At 46.3% G+C, this 23,537-nt stretch overlaps 1 protein-coding gene across 2 annotated transcripts in view; it reads right to left on the bottom strand.

The window, feature by feature from the left end:
• ABCA5 (ATP binding cassette subfamily A member 5) overlaps window positions 1–23,537 on the bottom strand; it is a 1,464,780-nt gene that overhangs the window by 821,092 nt on the left and 620,151 nt on the right. For both annotated transcript variants that reach the window (XM_078654285.1, XM_078654286.1), the window contains exon 16: window positions 14,650–14,740. In XM_078654285.1, the coding sequence (XP_078510411.1) occupies window positions 14,650–14,740 (91 nt within the window). The remainder of the gene's footprint in view (window positions 1–14,649; window positions 14,741–23,537) is intronic.

Raw genomic sequence — 23,537 nt, 5'->3', positions numbered from 1 at the left:
GGGCGGCCATCTTGCCAAAGCACCCTACAGTGGTACGCCCCGCAGTGTATGTTCAGCCCAACGAACAGCGCAAATACAAGGTAAAGAACAGCAATAGCGCAAAAGATACCAGCGCAGGAAACACGCGAAGACATCGTCGCAGAGAACGCACCGGCTGCCCTCTCCCAACTCGCGAGCCAAAACTCGGAAGTGTAAAACTTCAAAAAAAGGCGCTCTCTCAGGCACAGCCCACAGCGAACAGCACGAAACAGACCGGCGAGCGCGCTGGCCATATCTTTCACAACCCGAGACTCGGAACTAAGGCCAAGGCCAAGCAGCGTCACGTCAGCAGGGGAACCAACAACAAGGCGGCCATCTTTGTGAGGGGAGGAAGCATAGGGCGGCCATCTTGCCGAAGCATCGCTCTACCAAGCAAGTAAGCAAGCCCCGGCATAGCGGAACAGCACAGCAGATCAGCGCAAACAAGCGCGCCGGCAGCCTTGTTACTTCCTATAACCCGCAGCTCAGAACTAAGGCTGAAAAAGGGCAATCACTCAAGTACAGCCCAAGCAGCGCCAGGAAGCCATCTTGGTGAGGAGAAAGAAGCACAGGGCGGCCACCTTGCCAAAGCACCACACAGCGGTACACCCCCAGTGTAAAAAAAGATCAACGCAGCAAACGAGATCCCTACAGCCCACGACTCAGATCTCAAATTTAAAAAAAAGGGGGCAATCAGTCAAGCACAGCCCATAGTGAACAGCGCAGACAGATCAGCGCAGTTAACGCACTGGCAGTCTTCCCTCAACCCGCAACTCATAACTAAGGCTGACATTTACAAAGCGGAGCCAAGGCAGTAGTGAAGCCAACAACAAGGCGGCCATCTTGGTGAGGGGGAGGAAGAACAAGGTGGCCATCCTGCCAAAGCACCCGAACAGCGCACTACAACCCAACAAACAGCGCAAACAGATGAGCGCTACTCAGAACTAAGGCCGGCATTTAAAGGGGGGCAATCACTCAAGCGCAACTCAAGCAGCGCCAGGCAAGCAGGGGCGCTGATAACAACGTGACCATACAAACCACAACAAACGACCACCGGAACAAAGGCAAAAGGACCAGAGAGCACGGTGCAGGAGGCTGGCGGAGTATAGAACGAAAACCAGAGTGGTCAAGTGGCCACCCAGGTTTAGAGACGACACCACAACGTTGATAAACACCCTGAGGCTCAAAGAGGGTAAAGGGGGAGACAAAGCCGCAAGAGGACGCCCACCAACAGAAGGGAAGCCCAAGATCAACCAGGTCAAAAGAGGGACCGAGGCCATGGCAGGCAGAGATGGGAAACAAGGCACAAATGACCCGAAGAAGAGCAAGAATGAAATCCCACCGTCCCCGGGAAAGGAGCGAAACAACCATGGGGAAGGCACAATCACGCTGGACACGCTCCTAAAGAAAATAACCGAAGGGAACGAGCTGGCGAAAGCCACGAAAAAAACAGTAGACAGCATCCAAATGGAGCTAATAGCAATCAGAGCTGAGCAAAGCAGAGCCAATGGCAGAATAGACGAGGTAGAGAAGAGAGTAGGCATGCTGGAGGACAGCGCAAACATAACGCATAAGGACATGGGCCTTGTGATAAAGAGAACAACGGCGCTACAAAAGGCCATGGCGGAGCAGGAGGACAGGAGCCGCAAGGGGAACATAAGACTCCTGGGAGTTCCCGAGGAGGAAGAAGACACACCGGGGGCATGCGCCCTGATGCTGGAGGCCTTAATACCTAAAATAACGGGACTCAGCTTCGACAAACCGCTGGAGATTACCAAAGCTTACCGCATACCGGCCAGGAAGCAGATGAACAGCAATGCCCCTAGGCCCATTATATGCAAACCCCTAAGAGAAAACCAAACAGAGGCGATATTTGCGGTAGCCAGGAAGGGCCGCCCGATGATGATAAACGGGAGCAAAGTAACCATCACCCAGGACTTCTCCAAACTAACAGTCGAGGTGAGGAAAGGCTTCCTAGCCCAAAGGGAACATTTGCGAAAAAAGAACATTGCTTTTACATTTGCAGGCCCGTCCAGGATGAGAGTGACAGACAGACACGGAAGCAGAATCTTCGACGACCCCAACGACCTGCACCGATACCTACGAGACCCGGAACCAGAGGAGATGGAGCTGCCGAGCCCAGGGGCAAAGAGAAGGGCATCCTCTGACGAAACACACGAAGGAGGTGAATAAGAAGGAGTGCTTTTGAAGGAACACGTGTATCGCAGACAACCATACACAGGAGCAACAGCAACCACCGAGACTCTTGACTGCTACGAACAATAGCCTGGAGTACCAAGCATGCGCAACCATGCAAGGAGACTCTGACAGTAACAACATCTTACCTCAAAAAAAAAGAGAATCTACCTCATACGAGATCAACATACTACCTCAGAGGGCCGCAGAACGAGTTTGGCCACAGCCACCGGGATACAGAACATGCCGTAAGCCACCAAACAGCAAGAACAACCATACCTACCTCAGCAAGGCCACGGCGGTCAGGGGAAGAACGGGCGGGCAATCCGCTGACCATATCCTTTTCTTTTGAAATTGACCATGAGGGGCGGGGGTTTTCTTTTTTTTGTTTGGCTAACATGCTAAGGACTAAAAGACTCAGGAAGAACTTGGGGGGGGGGGGGGGGAGTGTGAGGACCCTTGCTGTCGCACACCCGGTTTACTACTGACGGGGGGGAGGGGGGAGGGAGGGAGGGGGTCGGGCCAGGGGGGGGAGTGAAGTCGGCGGATATGATAGTACATGGCAGAGCCGCCGGTCGCGTCATGAACAAAGGACCTAGAATCTTGCCTTTCTCCACAGGCACCCTATACTTTTCCTATTTCTTTTTTCCCATCCAGCACCCCGGGGGGGGCCGCAGAACGCAAAGCACAAGCGACGAAGCCAAACCACCATGACAAATCCAACTAGAGCGGGCCTGTCCACTGACTTGAAGGTAGTGTCCATGAATGTTAAAGGACTGAACCACCCAGTCAAACGTAGGAAAATCCTAGACTACTTGTCCAAACTAAAGGGAGATGTGTACATGCTCCAAGAGACCAAGCTCTCCAAAGAGGAGGCGAATCTACTCAAAGCCAGATGGATAGGGGAGGTACTCTGCTCACCGGCAAAAGGGAAAAAAAGAGGAGTAATAACTATCCTGAGCAAGAAGGCCAACATGACAACACTAGCAGTAGACACTGATGATGATGGCCGCATGCTCATAGCAAGCGTCCAGAGAGGAGGCGACACAATCCACATGGTCAATATCTATGGTCCGAACTCGGAAGACAAGCAATTCTGGCTGGGAGTGGACAGCAAGCTATCAGATCTCCCCCAAGAGGACCTCCTGATTACAGCCGGGGATATGAACAAGACGATGGACCAGGCAACAGACAGACACCCAAACAGACCGAGTCACAACTCCAACAACAACAACAACACCCTGAAAGACTTATGCACCAAACATCAACTGGCAGACCCGTGGAGGCTCCAACACCCGACAGCGCGAGAATATACCTTCTACTCACACCCACATAACTCCTACAGCAGGATCGACTACATACTGATGTCCAACACACACACGCACCTCATAGAAGACACGGAGATAGCCGCAATCACCGTCTCAGACCACGCTCACATAACACTCACTCTAAGTGGGAAACACAATGAGAACCCAACGAGGAGGTGGAGACTGAACGATGACATCCTCCAGAACAGAGAGAACGTCAAAGAAATTGAAGCCACAATCAAAGAGTACCTCGAACACAACGACAATGGCGAGGTAGGGAAAGACACTGTATGGGATGCCCTCAAAGCGACAATAAGGGGGAATTTGATAAACATCAAGGCCAGGATGAACAGAGGGCGGAACAAAAAACTCTGTGAGCTCGAGGAGGAAATAACAGCACTGGAGAGAGGTCACTGTGCTAACATAACGGACAAAAACACGCTCACTTTGCTCACAAAAAAGAAGTACGAGCTGAACAAGATCCTAAGCGAAAGAGCGGGCTCCTGGTTGACGAAGTTCAAGTCGGTCAACCTATGTGCAGCAAACAAAGCAGGGAAACAGCTGGCGTCCTACTTGAAGGCAAAACAAAGGCAACACACGATAGCAGCGATAACGGACCGCACGAACAAATCCCAAACAACGAACAAAGGAATACTAGAGGTTTTCAGACAATTTTACCAAGAACTGTACACTGAGGATCAAAACTTGAGCAAAGATGCAGGACGTGACCTACTCAGTAAAACCAATCTGCCGAAGCTGGACGAGGCGGAAAGGGAATCGCTCGAAGCTGATATCTCGGAGGAAGAGATTGGAATTGCCATAAGCCAACTGAAACGGAACAAGGCGCCAGGACCAGATGGTTACTCGGCGACATTCTATAAAACCTTCAGCGAACACATCAAGACACTGATGGCACAAACATACTCCACATGCATCCAGAAAGGGAGGATGACGGAGTCCATGTGCGAGGCCAACATCACCATAATTCCCAAGGAGGGGAAAAACCCACAATATCCCCAGAACTACAGACCAATATCGCTAATAAACGTCGACTGCAAGATCTACGCAAAAGTCTTAGCCAACAGACTAAACAGGATCCTGCCGAACATCATCCACCCCTCACAAGTGGGATATATAAAGAACAGACTGTCGCAGGACAACACAAGGTTACTGTGCCACCTGATCAACCACACAGCAAGCAGCAACGAGCAGGCAGTCATGATAGCGCTGGATGCGGAGAAGGCGTTTGACAGAGTCTCGTGGCCCTTCCTGGGTAACTGTCTGGGAGCGTTTGGCCTAGGCAGGAAGTACACGGCGATGGTCATGGCCCTCTACAACAAACCGAAGGCGAAAATAGTGGTAAACGGGAGCGCATCCGAAACGCTCACGCTGGGCAGAGGAACCAGACAAGGATGCCCCCTCTCCCCCGGACTATTCCTGCTCGCACTAGAGCCCCTGCTAGCCAGAATCAGGGACAACACCGAGATAACAGGCGTAAAGCTCAAGAGAAAGACCGTCAAACTAGCAGCATACGCCGACGACATCCTAATCACAACAGCGAACCCCTCCACGTCGATAAAAGCTCTGATGGCCACAATAGGTGAATACGCAGAAGCCTCAGGCTACAAACTCAATAAGGAGAAATCGGAGTGTAAGCCGATGAATGTCCATACCACAAGAGAAGTCCTAGGCGATTCCGGCCTAGCATGGCAAACGAAACCTCTGAAATACCTAGGGCTCCACTTTGGGAGAGATCTCACGTCAACCCTGCAACACAACGAGGACCTCACGCTGAAGAAGATAAAGGAGAGACTGGAGTTATGGTCACCAAAGTTCATCAGCTGGTGGGGACGCATTGAAACGATCAAAATGATGATAACACCGGTAATAAACTACACGCTATCAATGCTACCACTCCCAATGACAGAGACATTTCACAAAAAATTGGACCAGCTGATAAACATCTTCCTGTGGAAAAACAAGAAGCCAAGGATAAGCCTACAAAAACTAAGACTGTCAAGAGACCTCGGAGGCCTTAACCTGGCGAACTTCAAGACATACCAGACGGCTTGTCTGGCGAGACAGGGTATCGCCTGGGTAGATGCCACACAAACGTACAGGCCAGTATGGCTGGAGGTCGAACAAGACATCCTAGGAGGACTCAAGCCAATAGCACTCCTAACAGCGAACCGGCACCCACTGAAAACGAGCGCCATACTAAAACACACCAGAGATGCCCTGCTGAAAGTGGACAGGCACATGGCGCAGAAACTGAAGGGCACTGCTTGGGAATCCATCTGGTTCAACACTAAAGTGACCTACCAAGGGGCGACACTGCACAATGATACGTGGATTGGAGAAGGTATCAGCACGCCCAGTCAATTGAAAACAAAGAAAAAACCGCTTACGTTCCAGAACGTGCAGCAGCTGCATGACCTCCCGAACCAAGAGTTCTACAACTTCCTAAAAATTAAGACAGCAATAACAAAGGCTAACCTATGCGGAGGAGAGCCGGGGATCATCAAGTATCTGCAGCTCATCGACTCAGCAGGTCATCAAACGGCAAAAATCTATAAACTACTCAGCCCATCCAAGATGGCGCAGAACAAAAAAGCAACCAACACATGGGAGATGCGCCTGGGCAGGCAATTAAATGAAAAGGAGCGAGCGATAATGTGGAGTTCAGCGACAACAAACAAAATCACCCCACAACTAGCGCAAACAAAATACTGGCTGCTCCACAACGCATACTGGACGCCATCCAAACTCCACAAGGTCGGCATAGCAGACTCAGACAAATGCTGGAACTGTCTGAAAGAGGAAGGGACCCTCGAACACCTTATCTTCACCTGCGTGAAAGTCAGGAAGTTCTGGGCACAAATCAACACTTTCCTGAACGATATGCTCAAAACAGATCTGGAGATCAGCTTCGTCAGCCTGGCGACTGAGCACCTAAGAGCGAACCTAAAAAGTAAAGAAGAAAGAGAACTCCTAGACCTACTTCTCACAGCAGCCCTCAAAATGATCCTAACGAACTGGAAAAACACAGCCAAAGCAAGCTTTAAAACATGGATCAACTGGATTACCTTCCTGAGGGGAGCTGACAACATCACAGGCACATTCTCGAAAGAACACAAAGCCAAGCTGCACATGTGGGACCCGCTTGATGAGCTCCTGAGGACGACCCAATAAAGGACAATCAAAGACAACTACGTGCGCACCCCCCCCCCCCCTCTCTTCTCTTTTCTTCTCCAGTGGAGGGAGAACAATAGATATATATGACCGTCGTCTGTGTACCTATATCTATATATATATATTTTTGTACGACCTTTCTTTTGTATACCAATAAAAATTTCTAATAAAAAAAAAAAAAAAAGGGTTAAAGCATGGTCTTTGCTGTGTGTGTTTCGTTGGTAGGATGCGGGGCTTCTTTTGTCGGGCAGCATCTAGGTTGCACGGAGAATCGTTTTTGTAAATAGCTGAGGATGTACGGTGATAAAAGCTACTGTGATATATTGATGGAAACATGGTGCACAGCTGTTTGTTGGAATTGAAGCGTGTGCTTTTCGGCGGGCGTGCACTCATGCACTTTTACTGAGGCAGAGCGTCCCTGCTGTAGGGACTGCAGCCTGTAAAATATGATGGAAGGCCACAATAAGGCACTCAGCGCTCCATGCGCAGCATGGTCACAATACACCCACAATGTTTTTAACATGGATGAAAAGGTCCTTCCGTGACAATGTTTGTCTGCAGCAGTCCTGCTTATGAAGAGATTTTGCTATTTACTGTTCATGTGTAGCGCTCATGCTGCTTTATTGTCGTGCCCGCCCCGCTTTCTTCAATCTGCGAGCGTTGGCGCGGGACAGGGGCGGCCGGACCGGGCCTTCGCCCCCACCCGTGCTATGAATTCGGGGAGCCGGGCCTCTCTCCAGCCGATCGGGAGAGCAGGGGTGATGTGATGTGACTAAAGCCCTGGATGGGCTGTTGGCGGCCCGGGGCGGACCCTGGGCTGCAGCTGGTCTGGGCGCCTTTGATGTTCACAGATGAGCGTTGAGAGAATATCTCCAGCAATTATTGCACGAACGGGGTGTTTCAAGTGGTTGCAGCACTTGGTGCAGGGATCTGTGCCATCGATCTTATGGCTGTGTCTGGTGCAGTGAGATGCAGGGAGGGAATGGCGCGCAAATTTCTATATTGTGCGGGATAGCTCTGTGGGTTAATGTTCCGGTTGCAGAGATCCGTAATTAGACTGCAGGTCCTAACCGGACAGAGTAATTCACTGTTGTATCCATCTTCTGAAACCAGCAATGTGTGGGATGTGAGCCATATTTTCCACTCGTTGGGCTTTGACTGGGAACTGTAACAAAAATAGCAGACCTACCCGGCATTTTGTTGGGCAGTTGCGGGGGTTAGAGAAAATTGAGGGTCGAGGCCTTCTGTTCAGGGCACACGCAGGGAGGAAAGCGTGCTCGGTTTCCAGATAGACTGGACCTCGGGTCGATGGTTTGCAGGCGCTGAAGATTGAAATATTCCCAATCCTTATTGTGCTCCGACCCTACTGTTTCTTTCCAGCCCCCAGGGGCGCCAGCGGGCAGACACACGCATGGCTCGTTGCAAGCGCTTCAGTTTTAATTACGCCCATTGTAGAGTCAAGGTTATCAGCATTCATATCACGCTACCCCATGGCTGTCAAACTACGTGTAGCAACTTTCAGGCCGTCCTGTTTTCGGAGGAAGTTGCACCACGTGGGGTGAGAATCGTGGGGTGCATTCTTGTTCCAATCAGGAGGACACATCTGCAAGCCAAGTTGCATGATGGGGCTAAACAAGGGCTAGATGAAAGGCACCTACATGAGATGAGGACTAGGTGACAGCTAGTTAACCTCAAAGGAGAGAATATAAGGAGTTTATATATGCACAAGCATGCTGTTCCAAAACGGCAAAGGCAAACTGTTTGTTTTTCCAAAATATGAATGAAACATTGAACAAGCAACAGAATTAATTGCCCCAGGTTAAGTCAATAACTGAACAGCATCTGACACGCAGACTCATAAAAAAGATGGGCTCACAAGTTTGCAAGAACAGTCGCCTATTCCCATATTTGCTAGAGGACATGGTGGGACGTTCATTTATCTATAAAGATGACGCTCTTGTTCATCAAACTGAATAACCATGCAGACGTCCAACCTACGATGTCATGTAAATTTGCCGCACTGTTGGCCCGCATAGAGTGCACATTTAGCTTCCTTTTCTTTCTTTCAATTTCTATAGGGCGGCGTCCGACTCCATATGCCAGAACAGCTTTAAGCTCGTTTTAGTGATGTGCATGGATACCGTAAACAGAATTAATTGTTAAAAGAGCAATGTGTCCTTAGAGATGTACCAGCAGCTCGTCATTTCTCCCACGGCTGAAGACAGCTTTCACTGAAGGACACGGCCCGCTTTTCCGAAGTGCTCCTTAATGAAGAAATAACCTGCAGAATGTAATCACTGTGCTGTAAGGTTGAGAACATTGTATGTTTGATCTGCTATGGGCATTAGCTGTATTGTCCAATCTCCTTGACACAGTTGCAAACTGTACCATTTGGGTACTTGTATTAATGTTGCCAAGTCTCAGTGCAAGCTGTAAGTAACAAACTTGGCATGGCAGCGGGCGGCGCGTCCCTCCTAATGAAGTTGTTTATTAAGAATGAGCTGTATTCTTGGGGCCATTATCAGGAGGGTGAATACTTAAAACCTCCTAAGACGCCCAGTATTTCTTCTGGGAATGTTCCCCACATAGCTTAGGTGGGTGTGTTCAGCAAATGGCATTAGCAGAGCCCTCAAGGTATTGAATGGCAAGTTAAGATGCAACAGTATGCAGTTTCTAACAGTGTAGCTGATGTAGTTGAGAAGAAAAGCAACAAAAAAAAAACTAGTTCACTTGTAACGTGACAGGCGGTGGCCCTTTGAGCAGCAAAAATCTGAAGATGCGTTTTCCTGTAGATACACAATGTACATTTGCGTGAACGTTAAGCCGTGAATGTTACCGTGTGTTACCACATTGGTGGCAGCAGGTGTGTTGTTACCAAGTAAGGGTTACCACTTAGGTGTTAACAAGCATTTGTGCGGTGTGATTGTTAGACTGCATGTGAAGTACCCTCATCATCATCATGTCTTATTTCAACTATGCTATATGTAAAACACTCCGAGTCCCTTAGTTTCGGGTCAGCCAGCCCTGAAATGAGCCGACACACTTACACTAATCGTCAGCGCTCTCATTTCAAAGTACAAATTCAATGGTACTCATGCAATGAAAATGGTACTAGACTTAGCGCTCTCGGAGTTTCTCTACAAATCTGATGTCAAATGTCCCTTATATAATGCAAATGATGCTAAGCTAGGCACTGTTTAGTTGGAAGTTTGATGACAAGGTTCCTTATTTAATGCAACGGATACTATACAGTGCGTAGCACTCTCAATCGGCCCACATGTACTGCAGGCACAAGGTAACCCATCATGTCGGAATTTTGCCTTGATTAGGATGAAGCCTTTGGAAATTTTGTGCGGGTTTAGAGGCATTTTTGATGCACAGGATGCCAACGCACTATTAATAACAGGACAGGGCTACCCCACCTATACAAAGGGTATTCCTGCGCACAGTGCGGCGGTACTTAAGAATTTGGGGGCCGGTGTCTAAAGCCCTTGGCACCATCTGCTGGTACACGTAAGCTTTGATGGGGTGTCATGTCACACACATTCGCTCATATTCGTATGTGTTGACGGACTTCAGGAGTACCGTTAGCATGGGCCTGGCTAGAAATGTCCTTGTCTGCAGCATAATTTCAGTAACAATGAATGCGCTGTGTCACTGCACTCCACACTGTGTATCGTCCTTAAGGAGTCATGAAGGCGCTATTGTATTCACTGTGGACCCCAGGTCTATTCTTTAATAAGGGTCATACTACCGGGCACCCTATCTGTAACATTAATTCAAAGACTCCTCATGTGACACAGACTCATGCTATGCTAAACACTTGCAGTTGCAATTTTTGTGGGAGTGCGTCTGGTGCTAATCTTAGCTAAGGCTTAGCATGTGACTGCAATGTAATACGGGCAGGTGTACTGCAGCTTTCGTCAGGAAGCCAGAAGCACTAATCGTTTGTGTTTGTCTTTTCCATTTATGTATGGCCGGGTCAATGGCGGATACCTGAGAAGTACATCTACTCCAGCAAAAAGCAGGAGTGTATGTATTGCCCGAGGAGAAATCGAAGTGAGCGCCCCTTATTTAATGGGGGCAAAGGAACGAGTTTGTCTATGAGTTAACGTGTGTCCTTTGTTTAAAAGGGAAAAGATGTACATTGTGTAAATGCGCAGCTTGGCCAAGCTCAGCGGATTGCCATCCTGTCAGTAGGAGTGGGTCAGCCCTGGAGTAGGCATGGGCGCCTACCTACTCAAAATGTGGCGAAGACTTCCTGCTTCTCCTGAACCGGGATCAGAGTGCATAATGCTGACGGGCCCCTTTGGGAGCGCCTCAAGCGCTGAACAAGGGGTCTAAGGCACAGGGTGAAACAAGGTGAGTGTCCAGAAGCAAGCAGCGGAGCCGAGACCCGACGCCCAGCCTTGTAGCGCCACAAACACGAGGATAATGGAAGATTTGGGGCTGAATGACTCACTGAAGGGAACAAGTGAGAGTCGAAACAGAGGCTGGGCAGACATGATCACCCAAAGAAGGTAGGGGGAGGGGTGCTCCCCAGAGGAGGCGATTTAACATCTAGGAGTTACATACGTAGTACTAGATACCACGGCTTGTCAGTTTGGTATAATGTAAATCTGCCCCACCCCTTTTCTCTATCCCTCCCCCCATTGGTGATACCGATCTTTCGAATGCGGCGTACAGGACAGGAGATTTGTTAATCCCGGTGTTATTTATTATTGCCGCAAATAACGCAAGCACAGAACGTAACAAATAAGGAATACCAAGGATCTGTGGCGCATAGCATCAAGGACTTGTGGCGCATATCACTAAGACACAAGGTTATTTTCGAACCGGATGAAGAAGTTTGGAGAATTGGATTAAGGACTTCCAGGCAGATATATAGCCATGGATACCCTTTGAAGCAAGGTGCATAATCTTCATAACCCCTGCTAAATAAGAGGACCATCTGGTTTACAACGAAGGAGTTGCGATTTCCTGTGTAGGGTCGTTTGATCAGCACTACCTTGATTTATGGAATACAACTATAAGCAAGCCTGAAGAAGGAGGTCGGACCTGTGTTAATCCTCCGAAACGCGTTGCTCTGTGGCCCATTTTATCTTATTTGTCTCCATGAGATTTTTGTTGCAATGTATTGTTCCTTGTACTGATCCTTGTATATGATGAATTAATGCTATGTTGTTGTAGGAACACTAAGTGACTTTGTGCAATTTAGGATTGCCTGTTTTTAATGTGTTTACATGTTTTGTAAAAAGTTTTTAATGATTTCTTTGCTTTTGACACAGACCCATTTTTAACAAATTCCCTTGGAATATATACTTTTCATATAATTCATCTCTAACACTATTTTTCTGGCAACTGTTGAGTCGGACCCAGTATGTGTTGAATGGAAGGGGTGTGCAAGTTATTATGGTGTTGTTATAGCTGGTATGCAATAAGAGAATAAAACCCCAGAGGGAATTATTATTAGACTTGATACCGACAGTGAACATAATTAATTGAAATTGTCTGGAGCTGGAATTCTCCAGTTACAGATGGTGCCGACTGGATCAGGCTGCTGCCCGTGAAATGCAAATGTTTATAGTAAAAACAAAACTGTGTGTATCGTAATATCTTTAATAGCACGTTGCTTAAAAAGAGATAGAGCGGAGGTCGTTTCAGACGCGGGAGGGTGTGAATGGTGTTTCAGCTGGGGCAGTGGACACGGGTTGGTTCTTTCTACCCCAGTAGGGTGGGCCCTCTCTGGGTCAGCAGAAGTCACAGCGGGACACCATCGGGGGTCCACAGAGAAGAGATATCATGAAATCCTGGCTGCCAGGAACACAGGGCGAGGGGAAGAGGGGCAGTAAGGCTGTCATGGGACCATAGTGCAAAAAAGGACAGTCTGGGCACCGGTGCCACTGAAACCTGCCCCACATTAATAGCTTTGCTCCTAAACACAGGACTTGTGATTCTGTTAAAACACATATAGAAGGAAGTGACGCTGAGAACAAGCAGTGACCTTGCATTTACGACAAATTTGGCGTTTGAAAGGAATGTGTGTAATTAACAACAAACCTTTGTCTCGGAGCCAGAACCCAGGGATGGAGATTAAATATAACAAACAGTTTTGAGATTACTTTTTGAATACGCCACGGAGCCAATTCCCTCTGATTCACTAAACTATAAAAATGGGCGATTTCTATGCCTTTGCTTTATGTGGAGAGTGGGTGTAGTTAAAGTTTAATTTACCCACGAGTAACAGTAAAAACAATCAGTTCTCACAACTCTGTTGTCGGACACAGAACTCGCGGCTTGGCAGCAGTCCGCCCTCCTCAGAACTGACACTTGTTTGCTTTCCAAACAGTGCATCTTTGTTACCGCTCCTTTTGGGACAGCCCATCCGGGCTGGATCCTTTGATTCACAGCTTGTTTAGATAACACAGCTCCTTTAGATAAGAACTTGCTTCACGACAGCCATGAAGCAAATGATCCAGTCTCGATGGGCCGTCCCAAAAGGAGAAAAGGCAGTGACAAAGAAGCCTCATTTTCAATCGGAGGCCATCGTTTACCATAAACGATGACGCCATCCAATGAAAATGAGGGGTGGGGCTTCGAGCCCCCTTCTGAAATCTCCTAACTATATGTCTCGCCGAGAGCGTCAGCACATGCGCGCTGCAACGCTGGGCGAGACCTAAAAATGTGCCTAACATGAGCATTGCAAATCTATGCAGGGAATTGGGATCCGTTGTAAAGTCACTTCTTATGCATTTGAAAGCAAATGCAAAGTAATGGGATTAGTTATAGAAAAATGTGTTGTAACAGTACTTGCGAACTAAAAACAATGTTCTAAAGGTATGTGTTGTTTTAGTTTGCGAAGTATTGTCATATATCCATTGCTGTTATTTTATGCCAACGACTGTGGAGGTTCATTCAAATAAAACAGTGATCGCAGAAGGCTAACAAAAAGCTCACCATGTTTTCTGTAAGCAGTACATCTTGCAGCCAGCTGCAATATCAGCACAGACCTTAAAAGGCTTGTTTGGATAGTGACGAATTTGAACATCGGAAATAGGTAAACCACTTCTGCAGCCGCAACACTAGTGCTGTCAAGGATAGATATATATATATATATAAAGCTCACCATGATTTCTGTAAGCAGTACATCTTGCAGCCAGCTGCAATATCAGCACAGACCTTAAAAGGCTTGTTTGGATAGTGACGAATTTGAACATCGGAAATAGGTAAACCACTTCTGCAGCCGCAACACTAGGGCTGTCAAGGATAGATATATATATATATATATTTATTTTTTTTGTAGTTTGGTTCTATGTGAAACGCCGGCGCTCTGAATGGTGGCGTGGTGCCCTCCTTAAAACGACAGAACCAGTCGTAAAATTTGCACACAAGAATACCGGCTGGAAACCGGTAAGGAGGCACTCACTCAGGTAATTTTCAGTTTAGACCAACTGCTTTATTTTCAGCATACTCGTCCTAACCCAACGCGTTTCGCCTTCAGCCGGCTGGAGGCGAAACGCGTTGGGTTAGGACGAGTATGCTGAAAATAAAGCAGTTGGTCTAAACTGAAAATTACCTGAGTGAGTGCCTCCTTACCGGTTTCCAGCCGGTATTCTTGTGTGTGTGTGTATATATATATATATATATATATATATATATATATATATATATATATATATATATATATATATATATATATATATGAGAGAAATCGTCATACATCCATGCAGAAAGACGACAGCGGACCCAAATCTTGGAAGTGCTATATGTTTATTGTGCTAGACCCCGCACCTCCGCCATGAGGTGTTTCGAGCCCCAAGGGCCCATATATATATATATATGATCTGGGTGACATGGACATTTGGAATTTAAGCAAAATACGTTCATATACAAATGAGCTAGTTCAGTTAATGGCGAAAGATTTTTTTTTAAATACCTCAGGCGGTATCCAACACCCCACTTAGTCTTGAGAAAAAGTGAGGATCCAATGCATTTAAGCATGCCTTGTGAAATCACTGCTTTCCGATCTGTAAACAAATAAATTAAAATTTTATGCGGAAATCATTTGAACAATTTAATTGAAAAACACTTTTTGTTTTAGCCTGAAATAAACACATTGAGAGCTATACTGCTGGCGTTAGATGACATTTTCATTCTTCCTAATTTTGCATAATTTACATTCTAAGAGATACTTCCACTACATAGAGGGGAAATGTATTGTATGTTTTGAAAATTCAGTAACGATATAGAGCAATATACATTTTTTTAACAGCAATGCAAAAACATGTCTATTAGGATGAAAAAAGGTATACGCTGAGCCCAAAAAATAACTAAGTTGATCATTTTTGTTACATTTATGAAACACTTGAGGTAAATGCATACAAAGAATTGTTCTACCTCCTAAAAGGGATTTGATAAACGTCATCAATGTAAAATGTAATTAAACAATAATGGGGGGGATCACTGGGTGAAAAAAACGTAAGGAAAACACTAACTAAAACAAGCTTTTGCAATGCAATGGGTTTCGCATTTGCGAGACTTTAAGCTATTGTTTAGTTCCACACACACTTACGTACTAACACCAGGGCTCGAGTCGGGGGCACACACAGGTACACGGCGTCCCCCCACTCTTTTCACAGGGTGGACGCCGTCCCCCCTGCCAAGAAGCTGGGCCCCACAGAAATATGCTGAATGTGTTCTGGTGTAATTTTCAGACACCAGGACACGTTCAGCACGTGAAGTCATGAGGTCATTTGCATACCGTCAGCCCTCCCCCACTTCTTTTTATAGGACTTGTGCCCTGACTTACACACCTTCTCTTCTGGACTTTCATGTAACACCATACGTTGGAGGTAGCCCTGCGCTCTACAAATGTCCTTGAATTGAATTGAAATATCACTCTACTTCTTATAGGAGCGTGCATCGCAAGAGCCCTGCTGTAAGCATGGTGAATGCATTTGCTGCTCTCTCGGGTTACAGCCAGAATAACGGGCCATACCAGAGAAATTGGGGTTTCTGCAGGAACCATCGGCACATTAGTGAAGAGCCTGTTCTGAGCTGCTGGGGTTTTTAGGTCTCGTGACCTTAAATGCGCGCAAGCGCATTGAGGAACGAGAATTCAAGTGCTCAAAATGCTCATGAAACCACCAGCTTTTTGCTGGCGTTTTCATGCAGTTCATCTGAACCACGTGTTCAAACATGAACGCGCATCAGCCTCCCTCCATTTGCCGCACAGCACATCAAAGGGCTTCGCCCAGCGTGCGCTCTGCGGCTTCTCGGCTTCTCCTCCCCTAACTTCCTTGCATTTCTCCTCCCCCTCCCCAGCCAGCTTCCCCAGGCCGTGTTCCCTCATCCCTCGCACCCCCTCCTCCTTCAGCTTATCACATTCTTCAAACTAAAAATGCGTCCCCGCTTGTAGCATGCAGGGGCCTAAAGTGATTGCATTAACCAAACTAGTTTTCCTACCCAATTTTTTTTCCCGACAGATAAAGGTAAGTTGCATTTATATTTTCCATTTAAGGTATGTGCGTTGTATTGTGTATGTCTGTACGTAAACATCTACCAAAATCCCCCAGGATCAGAGTTCACTTACTTTTATTTATGCACTTTGACTGCTGCCCAGATCAGTGATGAGTGCTTGGCAAAGAATAAATAGTAATAATAAAATACATTTTCATGCAGATTTTAATAATGCTAATCAGTAAGTGGCCACATCAAAGGCTCTGTGCCACTTTCACCCACACAGCAACACTTACAGACACGCAACGCCACTCACACCCACGCAAGCCCGCTATCATCCACCCAACACCACACTCACCCACGCAACGCCACTCACCCAAACAACACCACTCACACACGCAACGCAACTCATCCACGCAACCCCACTCATCCACGCAACGCCACTCACACACGCAACGCCACTCACACACGCAACGCCACTCACACACGCAACACCACTCACACACGCAACGCCACTCACACACGCAACGCCACTCACACACGCAACGCCACTCACACACGCAACGCCACTCACACACGCACTCATGCAGATTTTAATAATGCTAATCAGTAAGTGGACACATCAAAGGCTCTGTGCCACTTTCACCCACACAGCAATGCTTACAGACACGCAACGCCACTCACACCCACGCAAGCCCGCTATCATCCACGCAACACCACACTCACCCACGCAACGCCACTCACCCAAACACCACTCACACACGCAACGCAACTCATCCACGCAACGCCACTCACACACGCAACGCCACTCACACACGCAACGCCACTCACACACGCAACGCCACTCACACACGCAACGCCACTCACACACGCAACGCCACTCACACACGCAACGCCACTCACACACACGCAGTGCCACTTTCACCCACACTGTGCAGTGCACAATAGGTCTCGCAGTAGGAAAGTTGGAGCTATTGGTTTTGTAAATGACAAAGCCCTTTATGTTTTTAAAATGAAAACAAAAATAAAAGGCATTGTTATTTGCAATTGTAATAGCTCCAACTTTCCTACTGCGAGACCTATTGGCAACGCCAGTGCTTGATAGATGAGCGTCAGCTTTTTTCTTAGTCTTCAATAAATTCAAAATAAATCAACGTGTGAAATACACTCAGGTTATTTACACTTTGTGTGCGATCTTGTCATACGCACCAGCTTTAGCTTTACAATAAATTGTGCAAACAAATCCAGTGTCCATATAAAAGCCAAGAGGAACAAGCATTGGCATGGCCAATAGGTCTCGCATTTGGGACCTTATAAGTATTTAGTTATGCAGCACAATATCCCTGGTGCAACAACATCAACTGTTGCGTTGCTAAACACTTATAAGGTCCCAGACACGAGACCTATTGGCTATGCTAATGCTTGTTACTTAGGTGTTCCCGAGGCCGGTAGGAAATAAACGGGGTTGTGTAAATAAACGCAATTTAAAGGAAAGGGATTCTCCGATGAAGCTCTAACCAGCATCCGACATTCACACAGAGTTCCACAGGAGCTTCGAAGGAACGCGCCTCGCTGGCACCTCAAGCCCTTATCGCTGGTAGACTCACAACACACGTGCGTAGATAATTACACACCGTCAACGATTGCTTTAAACTGAGTGCAGTCTTTGATTACTTAAACCGTGCTTAATAAATGCACAGTGTTTAAAATGGTGCAAAATAATTTTACTCATATATAATCACAACTCAAGTGAGGAATTATGTTAACTCCGAGTGGCATAGCAACAAGGCTGTGTGCCCTAATGGAAGCATGCCAAATGTCCCCTGGTCCGCAAGTAAGTATGACAGTCATAATTGTGGTACAGTGCCACTGCACTTGCTGCACTAATTACACTATGGCCGAGCTTACATACTTTGCTCTAAAAGAGGCAGCAAACTAAGCACTGTATTTATTTCTAAATTGGCAGTCAACAGACTGAGAGAACCCATATTCTAGGCGCCAAACACCCACTTGTATTACGACAAACGTAGATCAAAGAATTAATAGCCGAGCTCGTCCTCTATAGACATCAGCACGTCCTGTACAATAGTGCACAATTCACAGGGACACTCATTTTCCATTGGTACATAACAGTATTTAATTTATATTGAATGATCTGAAGACACGCCAATCTCTTCACTCTGCTGCTCTTTGGAATCTTTTATTATCTACACCGAGACTAATTGACATCATCAATTAAACTCCTTATCTTTGAGGCATGCTAGGAACATCGGCGAATGCACGTGTGTATGTATGTATGCGTGTGTATGTGAGAGAGATTCTGTGTGCCTATGAGTTTGAGCATGTGTATATATAAAAGTGTGCACGTCTATGTCTGTGTGTGTGTGTGTGTGTGTATGTGAGGGTGAGAGATTCTGTGTGCTTATGAGTATCGGCATGTGCATACGTGTAAGTGCGTGCATCCCTGTCTGTGTATAATTGTGTGCATCTGTGTGTTTAAGTGTAGGCGTCCCTGTAAGTTAGCGCGGGTCAGTCTGTTTTCGGTTGTGTGTGGATAGATGGGTAGCTGTGTTTCTGTTAATTGAATGAGAAACATACATACACGTAGGAATGATCAGAGAAATACAAAGGCGTGCACTGATGGCACGTTGGCTGATTGGACGTGATAGCGCTGCAATCCAAGTTCATGAGGTCAGGCTGTGCTCAGTGTGGGTGGCAGAGCAGAGTGTGGTGTTGCCAGTATGGTGGGGGCATTAGGATCATGATGCATGTAGGATGCACACATGTAGCAGTAGGAGACAATTCACCAGGCAGTAAAGGGCATCTCAAGTGACCTGAGCTCAGGGCAAGGGCAGCAGTCACCCATTTGGTGTTGAAAGACAAATGGGCCGATCCTGCCTGGTGCAGGCTGTGATGAGCATAGGAGGTGGTCGCACATGAAGCCCTAGCCACTAGGAGTCCGAGGGTAAGTTGAGAGAGGGCAGTGTTTACTCTGCGCACAGCACCAGGGGAGGTCAGACGGCCGAGCCATCCGCAAGAAAAAGAAACACACATCTGCAGAAGCTGGTCTAAACGTACCGCTGCAGCAAAAGCCGATGTGTATGGCCTTCTGGCGTGGGTGTGTGCCTCACAGTAGTAGGGAAATGTACCCGCAATGGAGCAGTTTTCAACGCCTTCCTGCCTTTGTTGCACTAGGTTGTGTACACAAGATAAAGGCATGCACGTAGCTAAGCCACTTCAAACACAATCACAACAAACATGGTCCCGGCCGGGCTGCTTTGAAAGTGAAAGTGCGCATGGCTCGCTGCACATCGTGCCTGCAGGACCAGAAACACATTAAAAAAATAGTGCTTACAGACAAAAATAAACATACTGTTTCGCAACCGAAGTAAAGGGGCCAGTAGCCATGTGAGGTTACAAATGAATACAAGGCCGTTCTAAGGAGGTACTAACAAGCCAATTACTGAATCAGAAGCCAGCATTTACGAAGGACAAAGACACAAGTCAGTGAAAAATATGGGCAGAGAGTGGGCAGGGGTTCTCTTCCATACTCCACAACAGCAGCCTCGCAGAGCAGCGCATGCGCGATGACTCAGGCTCGACCTAAACATCCTCAGGGATACCAATCGGTAAAAAATAAAGGTTCAAAGATAAATATAAAAATCTCGGATACAGTTACACATGCAGCCTATGAGCACTACTGTCTGATGTTTTTACATATACACACTCCCTTATGCATTACTATCTTGGGCAGATGACGAATATATTGTCTGAGCCCACTGCTGCTTATACAATCTGGAACCATTAGTGCACTAGAAATCTAGGGTCTGTAATATCTCCAGTCCTGCCTGATTTCCAGTTCAGCCTCTCATAGCACAGTTATGCATTTCATGTCTGGGTTCGGAGGAGACACACTGGATTGACCAGAAAGAGCTTAAACATCGCAGAGGAAAGATTCAGAACTGACACTCTTACATCTGTAGCATAATAATGACAAGCTTTATTCAAACTAAGTAATCTGAAATCCTGCATCCAGTCATTGCAAGCAAATCAATGGAAGGCAACAAATAAGAGCTTACATGGTCGAACGAATGGCTAAGTGTTGGTGCTACAGCTGAGCCACTCGAACATTACAGGACCACTGCTGCACTTGCAGGAGAGGCATTTATTTGATTCTTTGTGTTCTCGTCCTCTATCTGAGGATATCTCATCTCTGCCCACTTATAACTAGATTGCCTGGGCACAGTGAGCCATACTATGTTTGGCCACTTGTGCACACAAAGCATGGATGGGTCCATTGTCTCATACAGAATGGGGGGGGGGGTTACTGATACACACAAGGCTGGTGTTAGGGCACAGAGTAGTACCATCAGGTCATGTGGTTATAAGCAAAGGAGAGAGGTGGATCTAACATGCAAGTCAGCGCTGATGTGTTTACTCACTAACCAGCAATTGGGAGGCTTATCCAGCCGTGTGTCTGGGCATCTCTCTATCAGTCCAGCTGTCAGAGTACCTGGTTGGCAACACAATATGGCAACCACCACAAACACTGCCAGGTGATATAGGACTCACAATGTCAGCAGCTATTATGTAAAAGGGAGTAAGCCTTTTCTAGAGACAGCCACAGGTCCTTTGTCTCGTCGGCCTCATCCCATGGATCCGGATTTCAAGAAGATTGCAACTTTGCAGACAACAGACGGCAGCAAAAGAAAACGCAAATCCTTTTATATATTTAAAAAAAAAAAATATATATATATATATATATATATATATATATATATATACGGCAACTGAGGAAGGCTATACGCTGAAATGCATCTTGCCTCGCTGTCCTCAAATAAACGCTCCTTAAAGTTCCCCTGAGTGGCCTCTTCTCCTTTCCTACTGAGAGGGGTGTTTGGTTTGAATATATATATATATATATATATATATATATATATATATATATATATATATATATATATATATTGATAATCTTATGTATATATATATATATATAAAACCAAAAGCAAGAATGTACAAAAAAAGACAAAAAAACTTTGGCAGAAGAGGAAGCAGTAAATGAAAAATCTATTATCAATCTCTCTAACGTCACATTAACAAAAGCTGAACAACTACTCCTAGCCCTTGGTCTGAACTTTTGTCCTGAGCAACCATCTAAATATGCCTCTACAAGAGTCGATGTATATTGCTTCATTCGGAAGCTCAAACTCAAAAAATTATTTGCCCTACAACAACGGAAGTCTAATTCCGACAGAAGTACTTTATCTAATTCAAGTACCTCTAATGAAGAGCAACAAATATTGGCGGCGGATGTCCCTGTTCTCTTAGAGATGCTCGCTCTTAATCAGGCTACCAATTCGCAACCTATGGGTCATGACTTCGATCTCATTACTCAAAGAAGACTTGAAAAATAAATATGGCACAAAAAGGAGCGGGCGCTACTCCATTCAAAGGTAAATATGATTTTGTCCCGCTTATGGCCAAAGATGCTTTGGACACATTTCATGACTGCATAACGTCGGACATTAAACAGCTATACATAAAAACAAACAACCACAAAAGGCACAAATTCAATCAAAAGCGGGCCAATTACCACGCATTAAGGAAAAGGTTAAGCAACAATCCTGAAATCGTGGTAAAAACGGCAGACAAAGGTGGAAACATCGTTATATGGCCCAAATCTGATTACACCACTGAAGCTTACTGACAATTAGGTGACAATGCTTGCTACATTAAATCGAGCAATAAAGAATATTTGAAGGCCAATGAAAACTTGAATAAGCTCCTATCAAGATGGCGCAGAGAGGGCCTCATTTCTGGAGATGAATATAAGTTGATGTATAACGAATTTCCAGTTCTTCCTGCTTTCTACCTAATACCGAAGGTCCACAAAGGAATCCTGCTCATACCCGGTAGACCGATTATCTCAGCGATTAACAGCAAGGGAGAAAAAGTTGGGCAATATATTGACTTTTTCCTTCAAGACCTGGTAAGCAATCTGCCCAGCTATGTTCGTGATACGAGTGACTTTTTGAAAAAGATAGAAGATATTGAGTGGCAGGACGATATGTTGCTAATAACTTTGGACATTGAGTCCCTCTATACAAGTATAGCCCACAACAGTGGTCTGAAGGCAGCAGGACACTTTCTAAGTCTCAGACCTGTGGTGTTTTATGAGCACAATAAGGCTGTATTGAGTTTAATGGAATGGTGTTTATACAATACATATTTTGTATTCGGAAAAGAAGTGTGGAGGCAACTGAGGGGCGTTGCGATGGGAGCCTGCTTCTCCCCCAGCTACGCGTGTTTACACGTGGGCTGGTGGGAGGAGCGGGTTCTCAACGCGACGCACCAGGTGTGGGTGAAGGAAAAGATCATCAAATCCCTGCGATATATAGATGACATTTTTATAGTGTGGCAGGGAGACGAGAGAGAAGCATTAGCCTTCATTGAAGAAATTAACAACAATTCCCTTAACCTGAAGTTTACATCTCACATTAGTGCTAAGCAGGTTGAATTTCTTGATGTCAAAATTTACATTGTCGATTACAATAGAGTACAGACTACACTATATAGAAAGCCTACCACAGGTAACACCACCTTGTACGCCTCCAGTCTCCACCCCAAACACACTATCAACAGCTTTCTTTTTGGTGAAATTTTACGGCTCAAAAGAATATGTAGTTCCACTGACAATTTTGATAGATGTGTGGGGGAACTACGAGACCGGCTGAAAATTCGAGGCTATTCTGACACTATGTTTGAACAGGCATTAGTCAAAGCAAACTTAAGAATGAGGGCCAGCCTTTTCCCCACTGACACTACTAGCAGACAGGCTATTATATCTACCCCTGCTGTAGACAAGCCACAAAATACCTGTCCTAGATTCGTAACGGCCTTCAGTGATCAAGAAACTAAGATCAGACAGATCATTAACAAGAATTGGTCTATTGTTCTCACAGACAACATATTAGGGTGCATGCTACCGAACAAACCATTAGTTACGTTTCGCAGAGCTCGCAGTATGGGGGCTAGTCTGGATCAAAGCAGTCCCGAACTGAAACACAAGGCGAATTGGCTGCAACCTGCAGCTGGGTTTCGTAAATGCTCTAGCTGCAGGGTCTGCAAGTTCGGTGTGAATAAAACTCATTTCTGCACCCCATTCAGTTGTACTGAAATTCCCATCACAGGCAATCACACCTGTAAAACGGAATTCGCTGTCTACGTCCTGACGTGCACCTGTGGCCTAAATTATATAGGCAGTACCAAACAACAGGTGCACGTCAGGATTTTGCAACACCTGCGAGCCATCCTTCACAGCGACCCCTCACATCCGGTGGCTCGCCATTTTCAAAGCAAACA

Source organism: Lissotriton helveticus, chromosome 7 (genome assembly GCF_964261635.1).
Source record: "Lissotriton helveticus chromosome 7, aLisHel1.1, whole genome shotgun sequence".
Taxonomy (NCBI): domain Eukaryota; kingdom Metazoa; phylum Chordata; class Amphibia; order Caudata; family Salamandridae; genus Lissotriton; species Lissotriton helveticus.
Note: the sequence above shows the minus strand (reverse complement) of the source record. Positions and strands in the feature narration are given on the sequence as shown.